Source organism: Tenrec ecaudatus, chromosome 4, assembly GCF_050624435.1.
Source record: "Tenrec ecaudatus isolate mTenEca1 chromosome 4, mTenEca1.hap1, whole genome shotgun sequence".
Classification (NCBI taxonomy): domain Eukaryota; kingdom Metazoa; phylum Chordata; class Mammalia; order Afrosoricida; family Tenrecidae; genus Tenrec; species Tenrec ecaudatus.
Window position 1 is genome coordinate 70,515,868 of NC_134533.1, and position 21,641 is coordinate 70,537,508.

General features: G+C 58.4%; 1 protein-coding gene across 1 annotated transcript in view; it reads left to right on the plus strand.

Moving 5' to 3' along the window:
* The first annotated feature begins 1,367 nt into the window (after window positions 1-1,367).
* ARHGEF17 (Rho guanine nucleotide exchange factor 17) overlaps window positions 1,368-21,641 on the plus strand; it is a 65,865-nt gene continuing 45,591 nt past the window's right edge. The window contains exon 1 of the mRNA XM_075546244.1: window positions 1,368-4,997. Within this exon, the coding sequence (XP_075402359.1) occupies window positions 1,788-4,997 (3,210 nt within the window). The 5' untranslated portion in view covers window positions 1,368-1,787. The remainder of the gene's footprint in view (window positions 4,998-21,641) is intronic.

Genomic DNA, 21,641 nt, shown 5'->3' on the forward strand with positions numbered 1-21,641 from the left:
TCTTCCTTCAGCACCATTGGTCCTTGCTCACGGCATAGTGAAGGAGCTATTTTATCTACCTCGAAGGGGTGTTTTAAAGGGTTAAATAAAATACCCGAAAGCACATTAACCCCATCACAATCACACAGGCTACAAGAGTACTCCGTACTCTCATCCATCTACCCATCCTTCCCCTCATATACAGATGCAGTTAACCTGGGCCCCGGAAGGGTGCATGGGAGCGGTCAGAGTAACAGCGGGCGCAGAAATGGATCCTGAGCAGAAACACTCAGGCGAGGCAAGAGGCCAGTGAGAACCGTACACACAATGGCCACCAACACCTTCCCTCCAGGAAGGTGGAACGGTTGCAGGTAGGCGTTCAGACTTGCTAACGGGAAATTCGAGGAGTTGCGATCGAAACCTCCTTTTGTGTGTGAGGCGGAAGGAGGGGCAGTGCATTTTGCGCAGTTTGAAACCGCCCCTGAAAGGACTAGTAAACAACTACAGGCAAGTGAAGTCTTGCTCCTTTACCTGCCTTGGCTCCGCGGCGTGAGAAGGTTGGCCAGCAGAGGGCGCCAGAGTCGGGTTCCACCTGCGCTGGGGGGGGGGAGGAGGCGGAGCGCGGGGCGGAACTTAGAGGAGTCACGCCGCCGAGACCGCGGGGGTAGGCGGAGGGGCGTGGCTGGGCGGGTCAGCTAGGAAAGTGAGGGCGGGAAGGGGTGTGGTCACACATAATGGGTTCTCTGCCCGAGCGAGAATCGGGTTGCAGGAGGGTCCGAACTGGACCGGCCTCAGAGAGGTGGGAGGGACGTGGCAATTGCTGGGCGGGACCATTGGGGCCGCCAGGAGGGGGGCAGGGGCGTGGTCACTGCATAATTAGATGATTCTGGGCGTGGCCTGGGCGGGGTTACGGGGCGGGACTTGGCTGGCAGGGTCCGCCGCTTCTGCCCACTGAGAGTTCCACCCCTTTCTCGACCTAGGGACGGTGTGTTGTTGTTTTTTGTATGTGTACCTGTGTATAGGTGTGTACTAGAGCTTGTGGGTCCAGAGTTCCCTAGGGCAGTTAATGTTCCGCGAGAAACAAACTGTGCTGGGTGCATCTCCCTGTGTCCGCGGCATAACTGACCAAGCACAGACCCTGCGCATACCTTGGTGAGTCCCTTGGGGCAACTGCACCCAGGGCTCCCAGGGGGCTGATCTGGGGGTGGGGGTGGGGTCTCGATCGGCCAGTGCACTCGCGGTGCAGTTTCTCCCTTGGCTCCTCCCCACGTTCCTAAGCCCCGCTGGCGCCCGGAGCCCACCCCCTCTTTTCCAGGAGAGGCTCCGCCCCCCGCCCCCTTTCCTCTGCTACAAAGTTTATTTGCAACAAAAGGGAGTGAAGAGCTGGCAGCCTGGGGGGGAGGGAGCGGGAGCGGGAGCGGGAGCGCGATCGCGGCGTGGGGGGAGGCAGGCTGGCCGGCGGGCACCGAGCCCAGAACCCGAGCGCCGGGATCTCGCCTGGGCCGCGACGGGCCGCGATGCCCCGGGTGGCGCTGACAGAGACGGGGGCCGGGCCCCGCTCTAGGCTCTGAGGCCGGAGGGACCGCAGGGGATGGAGCCGCCGCCGTCCGTGGCCGCGGAAACTTGAGCTGGGGCGGTTCAGCCCCAGCTTCGGTCTCTGCGCTCTGCCCGGAGAGGCGCGGCGCCGCGGCGGGTGCCGGAGCGCAGGCCTTGGGACCGCGGCCCCTGCGCTGCTCCGGGGCGCGAGCGCAGGGGGGGCTTGGCCGCGGCTCCCCGAGGCCGGCCCCCCCGGCGTGAGTGTCGCCACCATGGCGGACGGGGCACCCCGACCCCAGCTCTATCGTAGCGTCTCCTTCAAGTTGCTGGAGCGCTGGAGCGGCGGGTCCGGGCGGCGGGAGGAGGGGGCGGACACGGCCGGGCTGCGGCGCCGCGCCTCGTGCCGGCCCGCCGCCGCCGCCGCCGCCGCGGGTCCGGGCCAGCCCTCCCGGCGTGTGTCCAAGCTGGCGTCGGGGCCCCCGGCCGCCCCCGCGCAGCCGCGCCCGCTCCGCAGCCTCTCCCCGTCGGTGCGCCAGCTCTCCCGGCGCTTCGACGCGCCTCGCCCCGACCACAACGCTGCCGAGGCCCGGGACGGGGGCGGCTCCCCGGGGCCCGGGGAAGAGGCGGCCGAGGGCGCCGCGCGCGGGGCCTGGCCCAGCGTCACCGAGATGCGCAAGCTCTTCGCCGGCCCGGGCTCGCGGCGGCCCAGCGCCGACTCCGAGGGCCCCGGGACGCCCGGCCTCGACCCCGCCGCCGCGTGGGAGCCCCCGGCCGGGGAGCCCCGGCAGCCGCCGCCGCCGCCGCCTCGGACGTGCTTCCCGCTGGCGGGCCTGCGTTCGGCCCGGCCGCTGCCCGGGCTGGGGGCCGAGGGGAGGAGGCGGCGGCCGCAGCCACTGGAGCGGGCTCGGCGTCCGGCGGATGGTTCACATTCTTGGCATAGCTTCTCCCTACCGCAGGCCGGGGCCCGGGCCTCCCGCTCCTCCTCCTCCTCCTCCTCCCCTGCCGCCGCCGCCGCTGCCCCCTCCGACCCCGTCAGCCTCAGCCGCGCAGCCAGCTCCAGCGAGGAGGAAGAGGAGGGCCCGCCGGGCCGAGCTCCGAGCCCAGCCTACCGCGGCCACTCTTCGGGCAGTGACGAGGACCGAGACGGTGAGGACGGCCACCGCTGGGGAGGGCGACGCGTGCCAAGGACTGGAAGCACGCGCCCGGGGCCAGACGGTGATGGGTTAAGTCTGGGCAGCATGGACCCTGCCGCGGCAGCCGGGAGCCCCGAACCCCTCACATCTCCAAGAGCCCATAGCGAGGAGGGATCCAGCGAGTGGGGTACGGACTCGCCGTCCTGCGTCCCAGGCCCGCTGGAGGGGCTCCGGCCCACTTCCGACCCTGTGGGGGGAGCTTTCCGAGTGGCCAAGGTTAGCTTCCCCGCCTACCTGGCCAGCCCCTCCGGCTCCCGGGGCAGCAGTCGTTATTCAAGCACGGAGACCCTCAAGGATGAGGACCTGTGGTCTACCAGAGGTTGTGGGGGCTGGGGAGTGTACCGCTCCCCCAGCTTTGGAGCTGGAGAAGGGCTCCTTCTGCGGCCCCAGGCTCGAACCCGTGCCAAGGGCCCCGTGGGCACCACAAAGGCTTTGAGGGACGGCGGCCTGGAGCTGGACAAGACCCGGCAGCGGAAATCTCTGTCAAACCCAGATATCGCCTCAGAGACCCTGACGCTGCTCAGTTTCCTGCGCTCAGACCTTTCAGAGCTAAGGATCCGCAAGGCTGGCCAGCAACCCAGGGACGCTGAGAGCGACCCCCTGGGTGGCAGGGACTCGCCAGCAGCAGGCAGCCCTGTGGGGCAACCTGGACCCATGCCTGCCCCAGCCCCTGCCTCACCTGGTACCCGCCCCACACTCAAGGACTTGACGGCCACCCTGCGCAGGGCAAAGTCATTTACCTGCTCAGAGAAACCCATGTCCTGCCGCCTGCCCCGTGCCGGGCACCTGAAGCCCAGCACCTCTGAGCTCCTGCTGTCAGGCCCTGGTGCCCAAGAGGAGCCCCTGCCCCTCATTGTCCAGGACCAGTATGTGCAGGAAGCCCGGCAGGTGTTTGAGAAGATCCAACGCATGGGTGCCCAGCAGGATGATGGAAGCGATGTCCCTGCTGGGACCCTTGCCTGGGCAGGGGATATGACTAGGGGCCAGAGATCGCAGGAGGAGCTCTCAGGCCCCGAGTCCAGCCTGACCGATGAGGGCATTGGGACAGACCCTGAGCCTCAAGTTTCAGCCTTTTGCAGCCTAGGCTCTGCAGGTGTGTGGCGGCCCCTTTCCTCATCCTCTGCCCAGACCAACCACCATAGCTCTGGGGCAGAGGACAGTCTGGGTGGGTGGGGCCTGGTGTCCCCTGAGACTCCTCCCACTCCAGGGACCCTTCGCAGGCGTCGCAAAGGCCCCCCTTCAGGCCCCGGTGGGACTGAACTGAACAATGGAGAGGTGGGCGAGGCCTACAGGTCTCTGAGTGACCCGATTCCGCAGCGCCACCGAACTGCCACCTCTGAGGAGCCCTCTGGGTTCTCTGTGGACAGCAACCTCTTGGGCTCCCTGAGCCCCAAGTCAGGACTGCCAGCAGCCCTGGCTGTGGATGAGGGCCTGACCAGCGGCCACAGTGACTGGTCTGTGGGCAGCGAAGAGAGCAAGGGGTACCAGGACGTTATTGAGAGCATTGTCCAGGAGCCTGACGCTTTTGGGCGTGCGGCGGATGACAGGACAGCTGGCAAAGCCCCCAAGAAGAAATCTCTGAGTGACCCCAGCCGCCGTGGAGAGCTGGCTGGGCCTGGATTCGAGGGGCCTGGAGGGGAGCCCATCCGAGAGGTGGAGCCTGGGCTGCCTCCATCCAGCAGTGAGCCCCTCCTTGCAGAGCAACGAACAGTGCCCCAAGAAGCCAGTCCTGCCAGGGGTCGAGCCCAGTCTGAGAAGGCCCTTCCAGAGGCCCCCCGTGCTCCCTCCACGACCCACTATGGCTTCCACCTTGACCCTAAGCTGGCTGATATTCTGACCTCACGGATCATCCACCGAGGCACCAAGAAGCGTCCAGCCCGGAGCAGTCACCAGGAGCTGCGGAGAGAGGAGGGCAACTCGGACCAGACGGGCAGCTTGTCTCGGGGCCGACCCTCCTCCAAGCATGTTCGCCATGCCAGTGTGCCCGCCACCTTCATGCCTATTGTGGTACCTGAGCCACCCACTTCTGCTAGCCCCCCTGTGGCTGTGCCAGAGCCTGTGGGCTTCCCTGGACGAGCTCACCCCACGGTGCAGGCCCCGTCGCTTGAAGACGTCACCAAGCAGTACATGCTGAACCTCCATTCCAGCGAGGTCCCTGCCCCAGGGCCTGCTGATGGGTCCTGCTTGGCTCCCCATGGACTGCCCTCTGCAGAGGCCAAGGCCCCTGAGGCTGCCCGGCCTCCCCCGGAGCCTGCCCCAGCCAGCAAGTGCTACAGCAAGCCACAAGTGGTGAGTCCTCTTTGTGGGGCGGAGTGGAGTGGGACGGAGTAAGGCCCATGGGCACGGGCTTGTAGTGGACTCATTGGACAGGTGCCGAGGTGTGAGGGTGTGTATCTGGACCTGGAGCGGCCCAGGCAGTATTCAGTGTTAATGACACGGGGCCTCCTGTCTGCTAAGGACCCCCAAGACTTGGGGCTTCTGCTGTTGCTACTTCTGGAAGTTCCTATCTAACTCGAGGTGTTCTGGGTGAGAATTACAAAGGATTCTTTGTCCCTCCTCTAAATGATTTTCAAGGGCTGGTTTTAGAGATTCCTATCTGATTTTTTGGGATATCCAGCCTCGCAAGGTTCATTTCTCTCGCCAGCCTTGCACGTTTGTTTGTGGGTCAGACCGCTCATAGCATGATTATGCTCTGGAGCCTGCAGTGGACATGGGCTTGCTTTTCCTCATGTGACCTTCCTGTAGCGGGTTCAATTGAGGGCCTGGAGAATTGGGAAGGCCCACGGGGCGTCAGTGCTTCAGCTGTGTCTCTGACTTGCTGTGTGATATTGAGGTAGCCCTGGGTTTCGTGTGTCTCATTCTCCCCATAAGATATGATGGTGTCTATGTTTCTATGCAGTTGGTGCTGCACAGATCTGGGGATTGTCTGTGGTCTGCAGTTGGGGCACAAACCTTTCGGGGATGCGGCCTGACAGAGCCTCTTCTAGTGGAAGCTGGAGACAAGATGGGGCTCTGTGCAGAGGCTGAGGGGCCTGTGGAGCGGTTGGAGTGAATCTGCCCCCCTCTAGCAAGTCTGCCTCTGTGGGTGAGGGAAGGAGCCGTGGTTTTTCACAGCTTTGCCTCCATGCCCTCTCCCTGCCCCCTTCCTGAAGTGTTCCCCCTGATCTGCCAGCCCTTTGGTCCACAGTCTCATTGTCGCTGACGCCCCACAGCTGTGCTCTACCTTCGGCCACCCTTGGAGTTTGGACTGTGGGTTCAGAAAGGTTCTAGGCAGCAAGGTGCCTGGGAGCCTAGGTTTGTTGCTAGATTCTAGGCTCTGGGTTCTGGAGTGATGGCCAAAGGGATTGTGGCCCGAGATTTCCCTCACTGCCTGCGTGAGGAGCCTGGAAACCCTAAACCCTGGACAAATTTGGTCACTCCCTGGTCCCAGTGTTCCCAACGCGCTCACGGCCCCTCCGAACTTTTTCGGTTTCTCACTCCTTGTCTCTATTTCTTCCTGGTCCTTGTCTCCCAAGGAGGCTGCAAAGGGAGTCAGTGGGCGGGATAGGAAGAAGAGGAAATTTTGATCTATCTTTCCTTCTGAGATCCCTGTTAGGGCAGCTTGGGTACCCCCAAATTCCAGCATCTGTTCTGTCTTGAAAGACAGGTTAAAAAGTTGAGAGGAGTGAGGACAGGTAGCTCCTGCCCGGGGCTTCCTCCCACCTTCTTTTCCCATAGTAATATTCCCCCTGGGAAATGTTGGTAGCATAGTGGGTTATGCACTGGGCTGCTAACTGCAAAGCCACCAGTTCAAAACTACCAGCTCGTCCACAGGAGAAAGATGAGGCTCTGTACTCTGTAAAGCCCTGTGGTCTCAGAAACCCACAGGGGCAGTTGTACCCTCTCATAGGATTGCGACGAGTTGGAATCAACTCTAAGGCAGTAAATTTGAGGGGTGTGGGGGGACCTGAAGATTCAACTAGAGGGTAGGGCAGGGTGAACCAAAGAGTGAAGAGAGACTTGGGGGTGCTCCCGAGAGAAGACATGCAGAGACCTAGAGAAGGGGTACCATTTTTTTTGTAGGCAGAGGCCTATTTCCTGACCCAGTCTCCCATCTGGTCTTCTCTGACCCTTCCTCCCTCCCCAGGGAGAAGCTTAGCCCTACCTCACCCCTAGGGGACATATCTGCCCTAAAACTCTGGCTCCAACTGCCTGGAAATGAGGCTTCTTCCGGCCCCAAGGCCTCTGCCCACTCCAGGCCCGGTTACCCCATTCCCTCTGTCTGTAATTACCAGAGCAGGACTTGACTCTTGGCTCCAACCTTGTGTGGCCTAGTGCCAGTCACCTCTTTGCCACTCTTTTCTCTTCTGTACAAGGGGCGTACGGTTCCTGACCGGCTCCTATATGAAGAGCGGGTGGTGGGCTCACTTCCTCCTGGGGGAGGAGAGCAGGGGAGCAGCCTCCACTGCCCCAGCTGATTCTCCGTGACTGGGGAAAGGCTGGTTGGCCCGTCTTCCCCCAGCTTTCTAGGCACAGGGTTTGCAGCCGGGACTCAGGGAAACCTGATGGACTGGAGTAGGCTCCAAAGAGATTTCCCCATCGCCTGACTTGCCACCCACTCATAAAGCCTGGAAGTTCTCCCATCTGCTAGCCTGACTCCCTCCCGCTGTCTCCTTCCCCTGGCTCCTGGGGAAGGGGAGCAGCTGGCCGCCCCCTCTTGCTGGCCTCCCTTGAGGATATAATGTTCTCTTGTCTCAGTGGAGGAGAGGGTTCCAGTCACGTTCCCTGACCCGTGGGTGGAGGTAGCATGGCGCAGGCTCCAGAATCACAAGGGAGAAGAGGTGGCCACGTGGTGCTGATGGGGCAGAAACCAATGTGAACCCAGCCCATGTCTGAGAGGAGAGGCCTCCGGGACTGAGGGGACCCCTGACTCACACTCAGGTTGTTCCCACCTGCATCCCCATGTGGTGTTGCCCTGGCAACCCCCTTCAAGTCCTGGACCAGGTCCTCTCTGTGGGACTGTTTCCCCATCTGTACAGCGAGAGATCAGAACGGCGGTGTCGCTGGGGCTCTGTAAGAAGGATCTGACCCAGCCTGCAGGGTGCTCAAGGGAAACAGGACAAGGCAGGGCAGTGGCTGACCAGAGAGCTCTGTGTGAACAGCTGGGAGACCCTTAAAGCCAGGGAACGCAGTCTAGCTCGTGGTTTGTTTGTTCTGTGAACACCTGTTTGCACTGTGCGGAGGGGGTGTGGAGGCCATCTGAGCCCTCCTGCTCCCCACGGTGCATCTTGTCCACTTGTGGCCACTCTAGCCTACATGATCCATGTGGCTCTTCATTCCAGGGTGTCCTCCACTCCAGCCTGGAAGGGGGAGTCTGGTGGTCTCAGGAACCTTAGATCCATCAGACACATTCAGCAACTATTGTCCAGGAATAGGGAATGCCTTGTCTTTCCAAATCAGAGATGAACCAACTCACAGAACCTTGGCCTCTTGGGATTAGGGGCAGCCATGGCTAGCATTTCTCGAGTGCTTCCGGCATGCCAGGCGCCCTGCATGACTCGCTCTTTGAATGTGTGAGCTGTGGGAATCTTGCTGCTCGGAATTCTTAAGACTCCCAGGCTGCTGGGTTCATGCTGCATCCCAGAATGTCAGCGTCTTCACCGTGAAGGGACTCAGCTGTCCGGGTTTGTCAGTACAAGTGGCCTACCATCCAGGTTGGGGGGCCAGGGCCAGGGGATACCATCTGCACCTCCAGCAAGCTGAGAACATGCATAGTATAGTGGTTATTTAGTTCCCGATGGGCTGGGCCTGGAGGGGGAAGAACTGATGATGTGACCAGACAGGGAGCACGCTGGGTCTAAAGTCTCACCACATGGTAGGCAGAGGCAGCCCCAAGCTGCAGGGCTCTGGCCTCATCCCTAGCTCCCAGCCTTGCTGGGGAGAACCCACGGCCTCCTCATCATCTTTCTTCTGTCTCTTATCCCCCGTTCCCTGCCCCTAGGCAGGGGGCCCGTAGGGTGGTGGTTCTCTCCTTCGCCTCCTTGGCTTTTTGCTGTGATTTTTTTTCCATGGAAACTGGTTCTAGGAGGGGAGGGGATTAGGACATTTGGAATCCTGAGCAGTACCAACTATCTATAATTAAATGTCTTGTCACCCTGCAAGAGGAGGGTGGGAAGGGGGAGGACAGGCAGAAGGGTTACCCTTTTCCTCGTTTATTCCCCAGGGGTCCCCACTCCTTCCCAAGGACCCGGACTGTAGAGTGAGGGGTGTGGCTCAGGAAAGGGTTCACCCAACAGGGAAAGGTTGGGGGCGGGACCAGCCTTGAGTCTGACATTTTCCAACCCCACATCTGGGCCCAGCTGGGCTTGGGAGCCTGCAGGCTGCTGCTAATCCTGTCCCTGTCCCCATCTCCTGTGTCAGGGCTGGGCTCCCCTGCCTCCCCGCCTCCCTCCCTTTTGTGATCTCTTAGGGGGATGCACAAACTGCCTCCAAGTGGGGTGCAGGCCCCACAGTTCTGGGGGAAGTGAGACATAAAGAGGGTTCTGATTCTCTAAGCCAACTGGAAGGGACTTTAGGCTGTTGGGGGACTGGCCAGGGAGGCTTCCTGGAGGAGGCTGTGTGGGGCGGAATCCTCCTTAGAAGTGAAAGGAATTCTCCTAGGCAGAGAAGAGAGGGAAGGGGTTGCAGAAAGCGTGGACACCCTGAGCAGAGGCGAGGAGGAGGGAAGAAGGTAGGTCACGTGCAGGGAGCTTGTCTCAGAGACTGGTGGGTGACACATCGGTCCAAGTAACAGGTTCCCACTGAGAACTCGCCAGGCACACTGCAAGGCCCTGGAACTCAGCGGCTAGCGAAGCCAAGGCCTTGCTTCCAGGTGGTGGGGCCTAAAGAAAACTAACGCAGGACAACAGAACCCAGAGTGACACATACATTTTAAAAGCCCATGAATGCTTCTCAGAAGAGGTGACATTTGAGCAGAGGCCTGGAAGAAATGAGGAAGTGAGCCACGTGACGTCTGGGGAGAAGAGCATTCTGGGTAGAGAGGGCCAGCACATGCAAAGGCCCTGAGGGAGGAGCCTGTTGCAGAAGTCACCAGTGGAGCCTGGATGGATTGAGGAGAAAGGTAGGCAGTAAGGTCAGAAAGGTGAGGGAAGGTGGCAGTGGTTTGGGGACAGATCTAGAAGGACCATAGGAGGAGGACTCTGGCATTTATGCAGGCTGTGACGACAGGTTCTAGGTCAAGCAGTGGCCTGATGTAACACATTTTCACTTGTCCCTCTTGCCGCTGTGTGCGGGGTCGATTTCAGGGGCAGGGGGGACAGGGAAGCCAGTCAGGAGGTACTAGAATAATGTGTTTAAGAGATACAGTGGTGGCTTGCAGCCCAGAGGACTTTGTGTGGGCCTGTCCCCAGCATTCAAGGTGACGCAGCCACAGCTTCTCATGTGGCTGCATGTGTGGCTGGGTCCCATGGGGGAGGTAGTGTGTGGGGAGCCCCTTAGGATGGGAAAGGAGAGAGTGACAAGGCCCTGGAGCTAGCACCCCCATCCCTTCCATTTGGTCCTCTAGCTAGGTGGCCACTGCCATGGGCCCAAGATGAGGACAAGTCAAAAAGTATTGCTACTCGGGTTCCAGTACATGCTCGCCCAGCTTTATTCCCGTGAAAGTGTGTTTAAACATAGGTTTGCAATCAGTAGGTGACTGTAGACATAATGCATTTGTCTTACTCTTGTTTGGGTGCCTTAAAAAAAAAAGGTTCCATTCAAAACAGTGGGAGCTGCTAGGCCGTTAAGTCCAAGGCAGAGAGCTCAAGCGCAGGAGGTCATGGCGACTACTCTTGGGATTCCCAAGGGGTGATCCTGAGAGATGCCCTTAAGGATCACAGGACAGTTGTGGAGGGTTATCCCTGAAGACATTTTACGAGAACTGACAACTGGGAGCAACTCCTTTCCCATCAGGACAATGCACATACTTCAAAGACTGCAGGAGCCTGTCCTGTGAGAATTTTGTTGGGAAGGCTTACCCTATCCATTCAACATCCCTGGCCTTCCCCTTCAGACTTCTTTTTGCTCTGCAAACTCAAAAAGCATTGACAAGGAACACATTTTGGGACTCTCGGGGCTGCCAAAACTGCCGTGTTGGCGTGGTGTAAATCCAAGAGCACAGAATTCCTGGAGAAAGGGCCAGAGAGATGGAGACCCTGTTTCCAGAAGTGCTTAGATCTAGATGGAGGACACGTTGAGAACAACACCTTTGCTTTTTGATATTTTTGTTGAGTAAGCGGCCCTGTGATTTTATAGCAATACTTTTTGGCTTATCCTCGTATGTAGAGGAGGACACAGGCCCAGAGTGTTGTGAGGTTTGGCCTCAGGTGTCCTGACTCCCAAGACATCCACTGGCCCACAGAGTTTCCGCTGCACTGAGTTGGCGAGGATATCAGTTGGGGTGGGCAGCAGGGGATAGGGAGCCCATATTTCCAGAATGGCATGAAGCCCTGGCGTACTTATTGGGAAATGTGCCCAGGCAGCCTGGCGCCTTGCTGGCAGGCCCTGATATAGGGGCCCCAAGTCCCCTGGGAGGCAGGTGGGGCCAGGGCTCTGACCCTCCTAAGCCTATTGGACGTGATACCCAGGCTCCGGCGGAGTTGATTCCTGGCCCACAGGGCCTTCAGGGGTGAATTGAGGCAGAGGGGAATCAGCCAGATTGCTGATCTCTGAGAAGTGAGTGAGCTCCAGCCTATGAGTGGCCAGTCGGGGTCTCAGCTCTGCAAGGGGCTTCCATACCCCCCAGTAACGATGGAGGTCATTAAGGATGTCCTGATATGGCATTGGGAGGTCTGGACTAGGAGTTGGGAGACCTGGGTCCTAACCTTAGGCTCACTGTTTTCCTGCTGTGTGGCCCTGAATAAGTCTCTGGCCCTCTGAACCACTGACTGCACTGTGCCCTTGGGCACCAGGGTCAAGCCTGTCCCTGCGTTGTTTGGGATGGGTTTGCCACTTGTCCACTGGTAACCATCCCTGTGAGGGGCAGGAGGGCAGCTGGGGGACTGGATTCTCTTAGGCCTCTGAGGAGATGAAGCTCAGAGCACAGCTGGGACTCCAGCTCTGGCTTGACCGCCTGAGAGCTCCTCCTCCTGCCCCTTGTCTCCAGGGCCCTTCTCCCCTCCACCAGGGGCTCTCCCCAGACTTTGGCTGGCTGTGGTGCCCGCTCTGGGACCTGCCTCCAAAAATGGGTATGCTGCCGGACCTTGAAAAAATCCTCTGGTCAGTTTGCCTGGGTCTCAAGGAAGTCATGGGCGATCAGACCTGCCCGAGGCAGGGAGCGACCAGTGGTGAGTACAGAGGGCACTTAAACGGGGGCACTGGGAGAGGGCACATGAGCTGATGGCAGATGGGAGCCCGAGGGGCTGCATGATGAAGCGATTAGCTTCCAACCCAATGGCTAGTGGTTTGTTTGAGCCCTCCGGCCACTCTGCGGCGGCAGAAGAGGCTCAGCGAGCTGCTCCCATCCAGATCGCTGCCGAGGGGACTCTTGGCAGTGCTTACGAGTGGGCACCAAAGGCGCCCCCAGTAACAGGCTGGCAGGTAGGTGGGTGGCGGATTCATTTCCTAATTGCTGTAACAAGCTACGGCAAACACGGTAGCTTCAGCACAGCACGGATTTATCATCACACTATTCTGGAGGCCATGCGTCAAACGGGCTTCACTCGGCGAAATCCGGGGTGTGTTCAGAGCCACGCTTCTGTCTGGAAGCTCTAGGGGGAAAGTGTGCACTCTTCTTGTCCAGTGTCACGATGCTGCCCGCAGGGGCCCAGGGAGGGCTGTGGGTAAGCCTCAGTCTGCCAACTGAAGGGCCGGTGGTCACCCCTCAGGAGGAAGAGGAGGCTGTCTGCCCCCATAAAGGTCACAGTCTTGGGACCCCCTGTGGAGCAGTGTTGCTCAGTCTTGGAGAACCGCTCTGAGTGGGAACAGACTTGTTGGCAGTAGGTCGTGAGCCCCGGGGGGGAGGGCTGATTCAGTCCCACCCAGGGGCTGCTATGATCTGCTTCCATAAAGATGGCAGCCAAGAAAAGCTGGGAGGCAGTTCTGTTCTGTCATATGGGGGTCCTTAGGAGTCAGCAGCAACTGTAGCCGGAACAGGAACCCCGGTGGCTGAGTGGTTACGCATTAGACTGCCAACCACAAGGTCAGCCATTGGAAACCACCAGCCACTCTGTGGGAGGAAGCCGAGGCTCTTGACTCCCATAGAGAGTTTGTCTTGGCAACCCACAGGGGCAGTTCTGCCCTGTTCTATAGGGTTGCTGTGATTGGCATTGACTCAATGGCAGTGAGAGAGAAAGCCTCTGCCCACACTCCTTGGTTCATGGCCCTCCCCCTGTCCTCAAGGCCAACAGCTCAGCATTGTCCAACCTCCCTCAGAATCTGGCCAGCCTTCCCCCTCCTCGTGAGGACCCTGTCATGACAGTGGGCCTGCGGGGATAGCCCAGGATGCTCTACCCATCTGAAAGGCCGTGACGCAATCACATCTGCAAGGCCTTCATGCTATCAGATTAGGACCACCATAGGAAGGCCCAGGAGCTCCAAGATCCAGATCCCCCAGCAGGTACTGGTCCTGGGCAGAGCCTATGAACCCGCATTACTGCTCCATCGATTCACTCATTGTTCCATTCGCTCATGCACAATCAGTCAATCCCTGGATGAGGAGTGGGGGCACTCCAGCAAAGATCTGACACCATCCCTGCTTGTTAGATGCTTTCAGTAAGGGCCCTCAACCCCCTGAAGTGGGCGAGTCTAGAACCCAGTGGCTTTAAGATAAAGGGTTCTGACCTGCTTGATTCCAAGAGTCCTGACTCTTGGTTTGGTTTGTTTGTGTTTGTGAGTTTCTGTGGCTCCTTCATTCCGAAGGTCTGGGCTAGGGCATAGGTGAGGCAGGTTCTGGACCAGTGGGAGGAGCCTGCTGGGGGCCAAGCTGAGGGAGCAAGTGCAAGGTTGGTGTCTATTTCCTGTTTATTGGTTCCCAGGGAGCACGCAGTCCCTGCTCCCCGCACTGCACTGTGGAGCAAGAGGGAGGGAGGCCGGGCTCTGGCTGCCAGCCAGCCCCACAGCCTGGCCTCCTGGGATTGCAGAGACCACCCCTCCTCCAACCCCCTTAGACAAACATTCAGTCCTTTCCCAGGCCAGGGCACAGGGTGTCATGGAGCAGATGTGCACAGGAAGGGGTGGAAGGATTGAAAGGGACCCTCCCCGTCAGTCCTGCTGAGTCCCTCTTTCTTGGCGGCCTGCGTCACTAAAGTTGCCCTCCTGCTTTCAAGTTCTTCTCTCTCTCTCTCTCTCTCTCTCTCTCTCTCTCTCTCTCTCTCTCTCTCTCTCTCTCTCTCTCTCTCTGTCTATCTCTCTCCTTGTCCCCCCTTGGGGAGGGCCTATGGAAGAAGGCTACCTTCTCGAGTGGCCAGGCGGTGCTCGGAGGAAGAGGGCCAACAATGTCAGATGTCCACCTCGAGAGACCCTTAGAAGGCAGCCACCTCTTCCAACCTTCCAAACAATGCAAGGGTGGGGAAACTGAGGCCCATCGAGGAGAGGAATCTGGTAGAGCAGACCCAGCAGGCTTCTCGGGCATGTCACAGCTTCTGTGACAGCAGAAGCGGCCACTGAGGCTTCTTGAGCAGGGAGGTGACAGGGTTCTCGGTGCTCTACAGAATGGGTTTGAGCAGGGCGGGAGAAGGTGAGCTCCCTGGCTCCAGGGCCCAGAGGCTGGATGTCTCAGCTGGCCCAGGAGCCAAGTTGTCTGCCACCTGCCAAGTTCAATGGCCTGGGTTTTGCTTGCCCTGTGGGGAGGAGAGAGCCTGGGAAGATGAGGGGTCCACTGGGGCGTGGCAGACTTGGGATTTAGATAGAACCGTCCAGTTGTGGGGCGATGGGCAGACTGAATGGAGGGGACAGGGAGGTGAGAAACCTGGGTTTGTGGGGGCCGGGGGTGAGTGATGTGAGAGGGGGCAAAGAGACCCTGGGGAGATGACTTGCAGGTAAAATGAGGGGATCTGAACTTAGGCCCAGGGGTCCTGACAGAAACTGGATTTCGGGGACTGGGGCCCACTTCTCTGGTGTGAGTCACAGAACCAGACAGGTCACCGAGTCATCATCCTACCTTGGGGCAGAACTTCCCTGAATGGGATGGGGTCTGAGCCTGCTCAGGTCTCCTGATCCCACAGTGGGAGCTGACAGTGTACACAGAGGGTCTTGTTAGGTGGACAGAGAGTGCAAGCTGAGTGCTAGTGGGTGGTCCTCCTAGAGGAGGGAAGGGAAAGGATAACCCAGCTTCCGGGAGCTGATCTGAGCCTCCTGTTTGGACCCTGCTTCCTCCTCGTGCTCCTGGGCCCCCTCCTCTCCCCTCCCGCTAGGACCAGTGGCTTCCAGACTTCTCCCAAGGCCAGTGGGGGCGGTGCCCAGGGCGGGTGAGGAATTTCCGAGGGAACAGCTAAATTCAGCCCCAGCTAAAAATAGTCTTGGGGCCTGGCCCCAAGACTGGAGGAGGAGGAGGAGGAGGAGGAGGAGGAGAAAGGCTGGGCAAGCTGCTTTCCCCAGACACCCCACCTTTTCACTGAGCCTGGGCAGGGCTTCTAGAGACTCTGCCCTCCTTGGCACTGCCTCTGCTCTGCTTTCTTATCTCCGCCCTCCCCTGCCCCTTACCTGGTCCACCTCTAGCTCTGGCTGCGGTCTACCTGCCTCTATCACCGTACCAACACCCACCCTGCAGCCGCCTGCAGAAAGGGACTCAGTAGGACTGCCCTATTGGTATCCAGCCCGTGTTGGATCCCCAGTCCTGAGGACAGAGCAGCCGTTGCTGCCTGCCATGGCTTGGTGGGAAAGAGGCATTTAGGGCTCCGGTTTCGAGATGTCCCTGGGGGCTGACCTGTGGCTCTGGGCTTGGTTCTGGTCAGGCAGTGCCACCCACACCAAGCTTACCCATTACTGGCACATGGTGGGCCCTCCTTGCATTTTTAGCAAATAAATAATGAGGGGATATGGGGTACAGGAAGAGAACTAGGCCCTGACTGGAGTCACCAACTTACTCAGGCAACTCTCCTGCCCCTTCCACCCCCAACTCAGTCTTGACTTACAAGCTGGCGGATAGGATACTGTCCTAAATTAGTAGTGACTTGGGCGCTGGGGACAAGACCCAGAGAGGCAAGGGGCCCTAGCTTAGCTCACAGAGCCCAGAAGGCGACGAGGTGGTAGGGGCCCTGGGGCAGCCAGAGCACGGAAGGACCTGGAGGAAGGACTCGAGGTGCCGTGGTGTGGAGAGGCTCCATGGACGGGACCACGAGTCACAGGAGACGGTCACAGCAGGGCTTTCTACGCTGAGCCCTGGACACGTGTTAACGTGTTGGATCTTACAGCAACCTTGCAGGACAGGTACTGCTATTACCCCTGCTTCACAGCAAGTGCCCTGAGACCCAGCCTGTGGAGGAGCCTCCTGGTGACATAGTGGCACGGTGGGGTTTGAACCCAGTCTGACTCCAGAGTCCAAGCAGGTTTCCTTATGCTCCTGGCTTTCAGCGCTCCTGAGTGAGGAGTCCTGGTGGCACCGTGGGTTAAGCACTGGTGCTGTTGGAAAGGTCGGTGGTGGGAGGAGGATGAAGGAATCTACTTCCCAGGGATTTACAACCCAGGAAACCACAGGGAGCCATTGTTGCTGTGGTGTGGGGTCACTGTGAGTCGGAGCTGATTCAAGGAGAAAGGTGGGGCAGAGTGCCTCACTGGGAGGAGAGGGTTTTGAGGATAATGACCCCACAGTGCGCACAGTCCAGTCCTCGCCCCAAGAACTTAAACAAATAAACGTCATACACACTGCCAAGGAGTGGGCGCCAACTCATAGGGAACCCCATAGGACTGGGCAGAACCGCCCCTGTGAGTTTCCCAGAGTCTATGGGAGTAGAAAGCCCTGTCTTTCTTCCGAGGAAAGCTGGTGGTTTTGAACTGCTTACCTCTCAGTCAGCAGTCCAACCCAGAGCAGCCACGCCACCACAGCTTCAGGAGTGAGGACACAGTAAGGGCCCCGTGAAGATGAGTGGACTGGCCCAGCCACGTTTGAGGGTCCCTGGGAAAATGAGAGGAGGTAATGGGCAGGCAGAGGGAGCTTGCTCCGGGCCCTGAAGGGGCAGTCCAGGTGGGTGCCGGACTGATGCAGGGGGGTGTCCCGGCTCAGGAGACTGGGAGGATGCCCAGGTGGGCTGGACACGGGGAGGAGGGCTGGCTTATTGCAAGCCAGGCACCACTGGCTCAGTCCTGCCTGCAGTATCTGGAAAGCAGATCTCTTGGGCCATGGCCGGCGTGACTCAAATGGAGACAAAAAAACCTTCCATATTTGGACAAAGAGCCTAGAGAGGCCCGGACCCAAAGCCAGCCAGGGCCGCCTCCCCCACCCATGGCCTCCTGCCCTGTCTCCCGCTGGGGCCCTAGCCTTGTCCCATGAGCTTAACTCTCAGGCTTCAGGCAGCACAGTGGTTCCCCCCCCCTCACATACACACCCCCCCTCCCCCCGCACTCCTCCCATCTTCAAGCCTTCAATGTAGCCAGGCCAGCACTGTGCACTGGGGAAGAGCCTGTGCTGGGTCCGGTACAGAAGCTGGGGTGGGGTTGGCGGTGGGGGATACACATGGGAAACAACACTTCCCAGGCTTTGAGGTTAAGTGGATAATGGACCCCTCCCCAACTCAACGCATGCGACACCAGAGCTGCAGCACTCATAGTGACCTCTGTGCAGTTGGGTATCAAGGTGAGGGGGGCCCGGGAGAAACCGCCCTCAGGCCTTCTCCTGAGCAAGCTGGGCAACCTTAGGGCTGTTTCCACTTCATCTACCACTCCAGCAGGTGGAGTGGAGAAGGGCAACCAGGTGTTGGCTTAGCAAACGGTGTAACAGGCATCGCCCACTTGGGGATAGTGAACCCAGCCATGGCTGTGTCCCTGCACAGAACCCCCTCAGTGCCCACCATGGGGCCTGGGCGGCTGGGGCTGCTGAGCCAGGGGAGTCCAGAAAGGGACTCCACCCACACCCTGGGGAAAGCCCTGGAATCTGACAGAATAGAGCAGGCATGGCCGCCTGCCCATGAATGGATTCACCCAGAGCCAGCTGCCCAGGGCTCCCTCCTAACTCTTCTCATCAGCCCTGCACCCTTAACCCCGGGATAAGCCCTGTGGTATCTGGAACCCAAACCTTAACCAAACCAAACCCTCTGCCTTCCAGTCAATTCCAGCTGATAGCAACCATACAGGACAGACCAGAACTGCCCATAGGGTTTCCAAGGGCCTCATCTTCCATCTGAGGAGCAGGCTGATAGATTTGAACCATTGGCTCTGATGTCAAAGTGGGTTTAAGCATCAGGCTGCTAACTGAAAAGAACCCAAAGTCACCTTTAAACCTGAATTCCATTGTCATTGAAGTGGTATGCTGTCGGATGAGCATTGTACTGCTAACCAGGTGGAAGCCCACTCTCTGGAGACCCAGGGATCATCCTGACTTCTTAACCCTCCAGGATGAGAGATTTTAGGTTAGACACCAGAAAGGGCTTTCTCAGCATTTGGAAGGAGTAAAAGGTAGAGGCCCTGGTGGCATAGTGGGTTACGTGAGAGGCTACTAACTTGCAAGGTCAGCAGTTTGAACCCAAGAACCACTTCTCGGGAGAAAGATGAGGTTTTATGCTCCTGTAAAGATTTATAGCCTCTGAAACCCACAGGGGCAGTTCTGTCCTGTCCCGGAGGGCAGCTGTGAGTTAGAATTGACTCGATGGCAGTGAGTGAGTGAGTGAGTGAGTGAGTGAGTGAGTGAGTGAGTGAGTGAGTGAGTGAGTCGGTAGGGTGTGAGCAGGTGTTAGAAGGAGAAAGTCTGAGTCTTGACCTGGGCAATTTCAAGGCTCTTCATCACTTGAACTTTTCCTACCTCAGGCACCAGGATATATATCCCTCTGGCCCACTTACCCAGCATGGGCGCCTGCTTCTCTGACCACCAAACACAGGGTAAGGAGGGAACTGCCAAGCACTATAACGGGAGCACCTGGGACAGGGCCCAGCAGGTACAAAAGCCTGGAGGTGTACGAGTGGACAGGTTGAAGAATCGGGTCAGAGCAGGGTGCAGCTAGTTATGGTGAGGGAGAGGGAATTCTACCCTGACATGTCACCGAGGGCCTCATGGGTCAGCCTGGGTGCTGGGACTTCTGCACCAGCTGTGTAATGGTTGGAATACAGGCTCTGGAGTCAAATGGCTTAGGTTCAAATCCTGGTTCTTCCTCTTAGTTGTGTGACTGAGGAAATTTAGCTATGAAATGGACGTGCTGATGATGGCACCTAGAATGGGAACCAGTAGGAGGTCAGAGAGCAGGGTAGAAGGGTAGGTGGTGGCCTTGTTGAGGGGTTTCCAGGATGGAGAGAAACGGACAGGGTTGCCTAGCGCTGCCAAGAGAGTTCTCAGTGGGGTGAGCTCCCAAGGGGAGGTCTCAACATTCCCACAGGCAGCTGCCCACAGGAGAGGGGCTTGGGGGGAGGGGCATCGTGGGGCTGGGGTTCTGCTGGAGTGCCACTGGCAGAAATCCCTGCCCCGCTGTAAAGGCACTCATTCTTGACCATGCTCCTCGCTGGTATCTGCAGGACAGAGAGGCAGGATTGCCAAGGTCACCCAGTGAGCTGTGACCCCAGGGCCTTAATTCAGACTCGGGGCCCATTTCCAAGCTCTGGCTGAATCGAAGCCCAGCTCTGAGGTCAGCCTGTGAGTGGGATATTCAGTCGTGCTGGACTGGGGTGCCAAAACCCTCTCAGGCAGCAAGAAGGGCAGGGAGGGTCACCTGGAGGTGGGCTGGGCTAGGGAACCTCGAAGAAAGTGCTAACTCACACTATACCCACTGCCACCGAGGCAATGCAATGCCAACTCCTAGTGACCCTGTAGGATGGGAAACGGCCCCTGTGGGTCTCCAACACAGGAACTCCCCCTCCGCCCCCAGTTTTATTGGCACTTCATCCACAGACCATGTAATTCAATAGTTCAATCATATCCGACTGGCAGAAAGCCACATCGTTCTCCCTCAGAAGTGGTTGGTGGTTTCGACCTGCAGACCTTGCAGATCAGAGCCCAACTCCTAACCACTATACCACCAGGGCTCCTGCCCGGAGAATGCAGAGGCTCCAAATTCAGAATCCCAGAGCAGCCCCTCCCCATCCCTTCCATCTTCACTCACTGGGACCTACCTGGGAGCTGGGAAAAGCCGGGGGTGCCAGGCTCCGAGGAGGTAGATACAGGCACAGAGGGGGACACCTAGGGGTGGGCAGGGCCAGAGAGAGAGAGAGAAAGATAGGTGTCCAGTGTGTCCCAACACCTTCCAGGGGAAGAGGCTGAAGTAGAGCCTTGCAGGATGAGCGGGAAAATGAGGCATGGGAAGCTGAGACGTGAGGCTGGAGCAGGGCTCCACGGTGAAGTGCTTTAAGAAGTCGATTTCTATAGTATTCATTTTGAAAAGATGGTACATTCATGTGGTTAAACCAGGGTAAAGGCCTCCTGCCCACCCATCTGCCTAGTCGCCCTGCCCCCTTAGGACACCCAGCTATTGCTTTCTTATAGGTCCTTCTAGAGGTAAACTACGAGCAAGTTCATCATCGCCACTGCCCCCGCCCCCATTTACAGATGGCAGCGCACTATCTGTACACGGCCCCTGCTCTTGTCGCTTAATAGCTCTTGGCAGTTCTCGCTGTACTGGTACATTCAGCACTCCTTTCTCCTTGGTGCTGCCTGGTCTCCATCGTGCAGACTACCAAAACCTGTTTACCCCCACGCTAGAGGCTATCTCAGTGATGCTCCTGCTGTCACAAGCCGTGTTCCAGCAAGCCAGCCCGGGATAGGTTACTTTGCATGGGGCCCGCCAGGGTAGCACTCAGGCAGCTGCTTAGGAGTGGAATTGCTGGGACAAAGGGTACACAGCGATCGTGGCTTTGAAAGTGCCTTTTCTTGTGACTTAGATGAGGGTTTACAGGGCAGAGCAGCATCTTTGTCTTCAGCAGCATCCAGTCTCCCAGTGGCTGGCGCTGTTTCCATCATGATTCATCCCTTGTGTTGGATGTTCACCTTCCTTTCCGTCTGCCTCTTCCCCTGGCAGCCACCAGAAAGCCTTTCTTTCAGTGTGAACACCTTTTCTTTCATTTTTTTTAATAGCACCGGTCCCATACACTATTTGTCCTTTTTTACTATTGATTAGCTTTACTCAATATGGAGCCCTGGAGGTGTGATTATGTGTTGGCCAGCGAACCCCCAGGTCAGCAGTTTGAAACCACCAACCACTCCACTGGAGGAAAATGAGGCTTTCTACCCCCTTAAAGAGTGTCGGTTTTGGAAAAACACCGGGGGCAGTTTTCCCCTGTCCTGATACGATCGGCATTGACTCGCTGGCAGTGAGGATGTCGCTGGGCATAGGTGGCGTCTGGGTCTAACCAAGACATGAGTGCTTCCCAGAACCAGCATTATTCTTTAGTGCTGCATAGTTTTCCACTACAAGTCGTCTGTACCTAAGCTTGCCTGAGCCCTTCTGCCACCCATGGGATTGTGCCGTGGATGCCATCCGTAGGGACCCCTCCACCCAGAGGCGTGAGGGGCCTGTGTTCCCACAGCTCCACACCCAGCTCACACCTTGGGAACGCCCTTCTGTCTGAGAGGGGGAAACATTTGTGCCGCCATGAGTGAGGCTCAGCCTCTTGCTCCGGGTGTCCAAAAGACGCTAGGTTTTCTCATCCTGTGAACGCTTCCTCTCCCTTGTCCACTTTGCTGGCGGGCTTCTGCCATTCCGATGAATCGTTGTCTGGGAACCCTCTAGGCATTAGGAAGATCAGCCTTAAGGGCCATGAGTTGCAAGTGCGTTTTCCCTGGCCCATGGCCGAGCGTTTGACTTTGTGTATGATGCCTTTTGGGTTCCTGCAAAGGTTTGT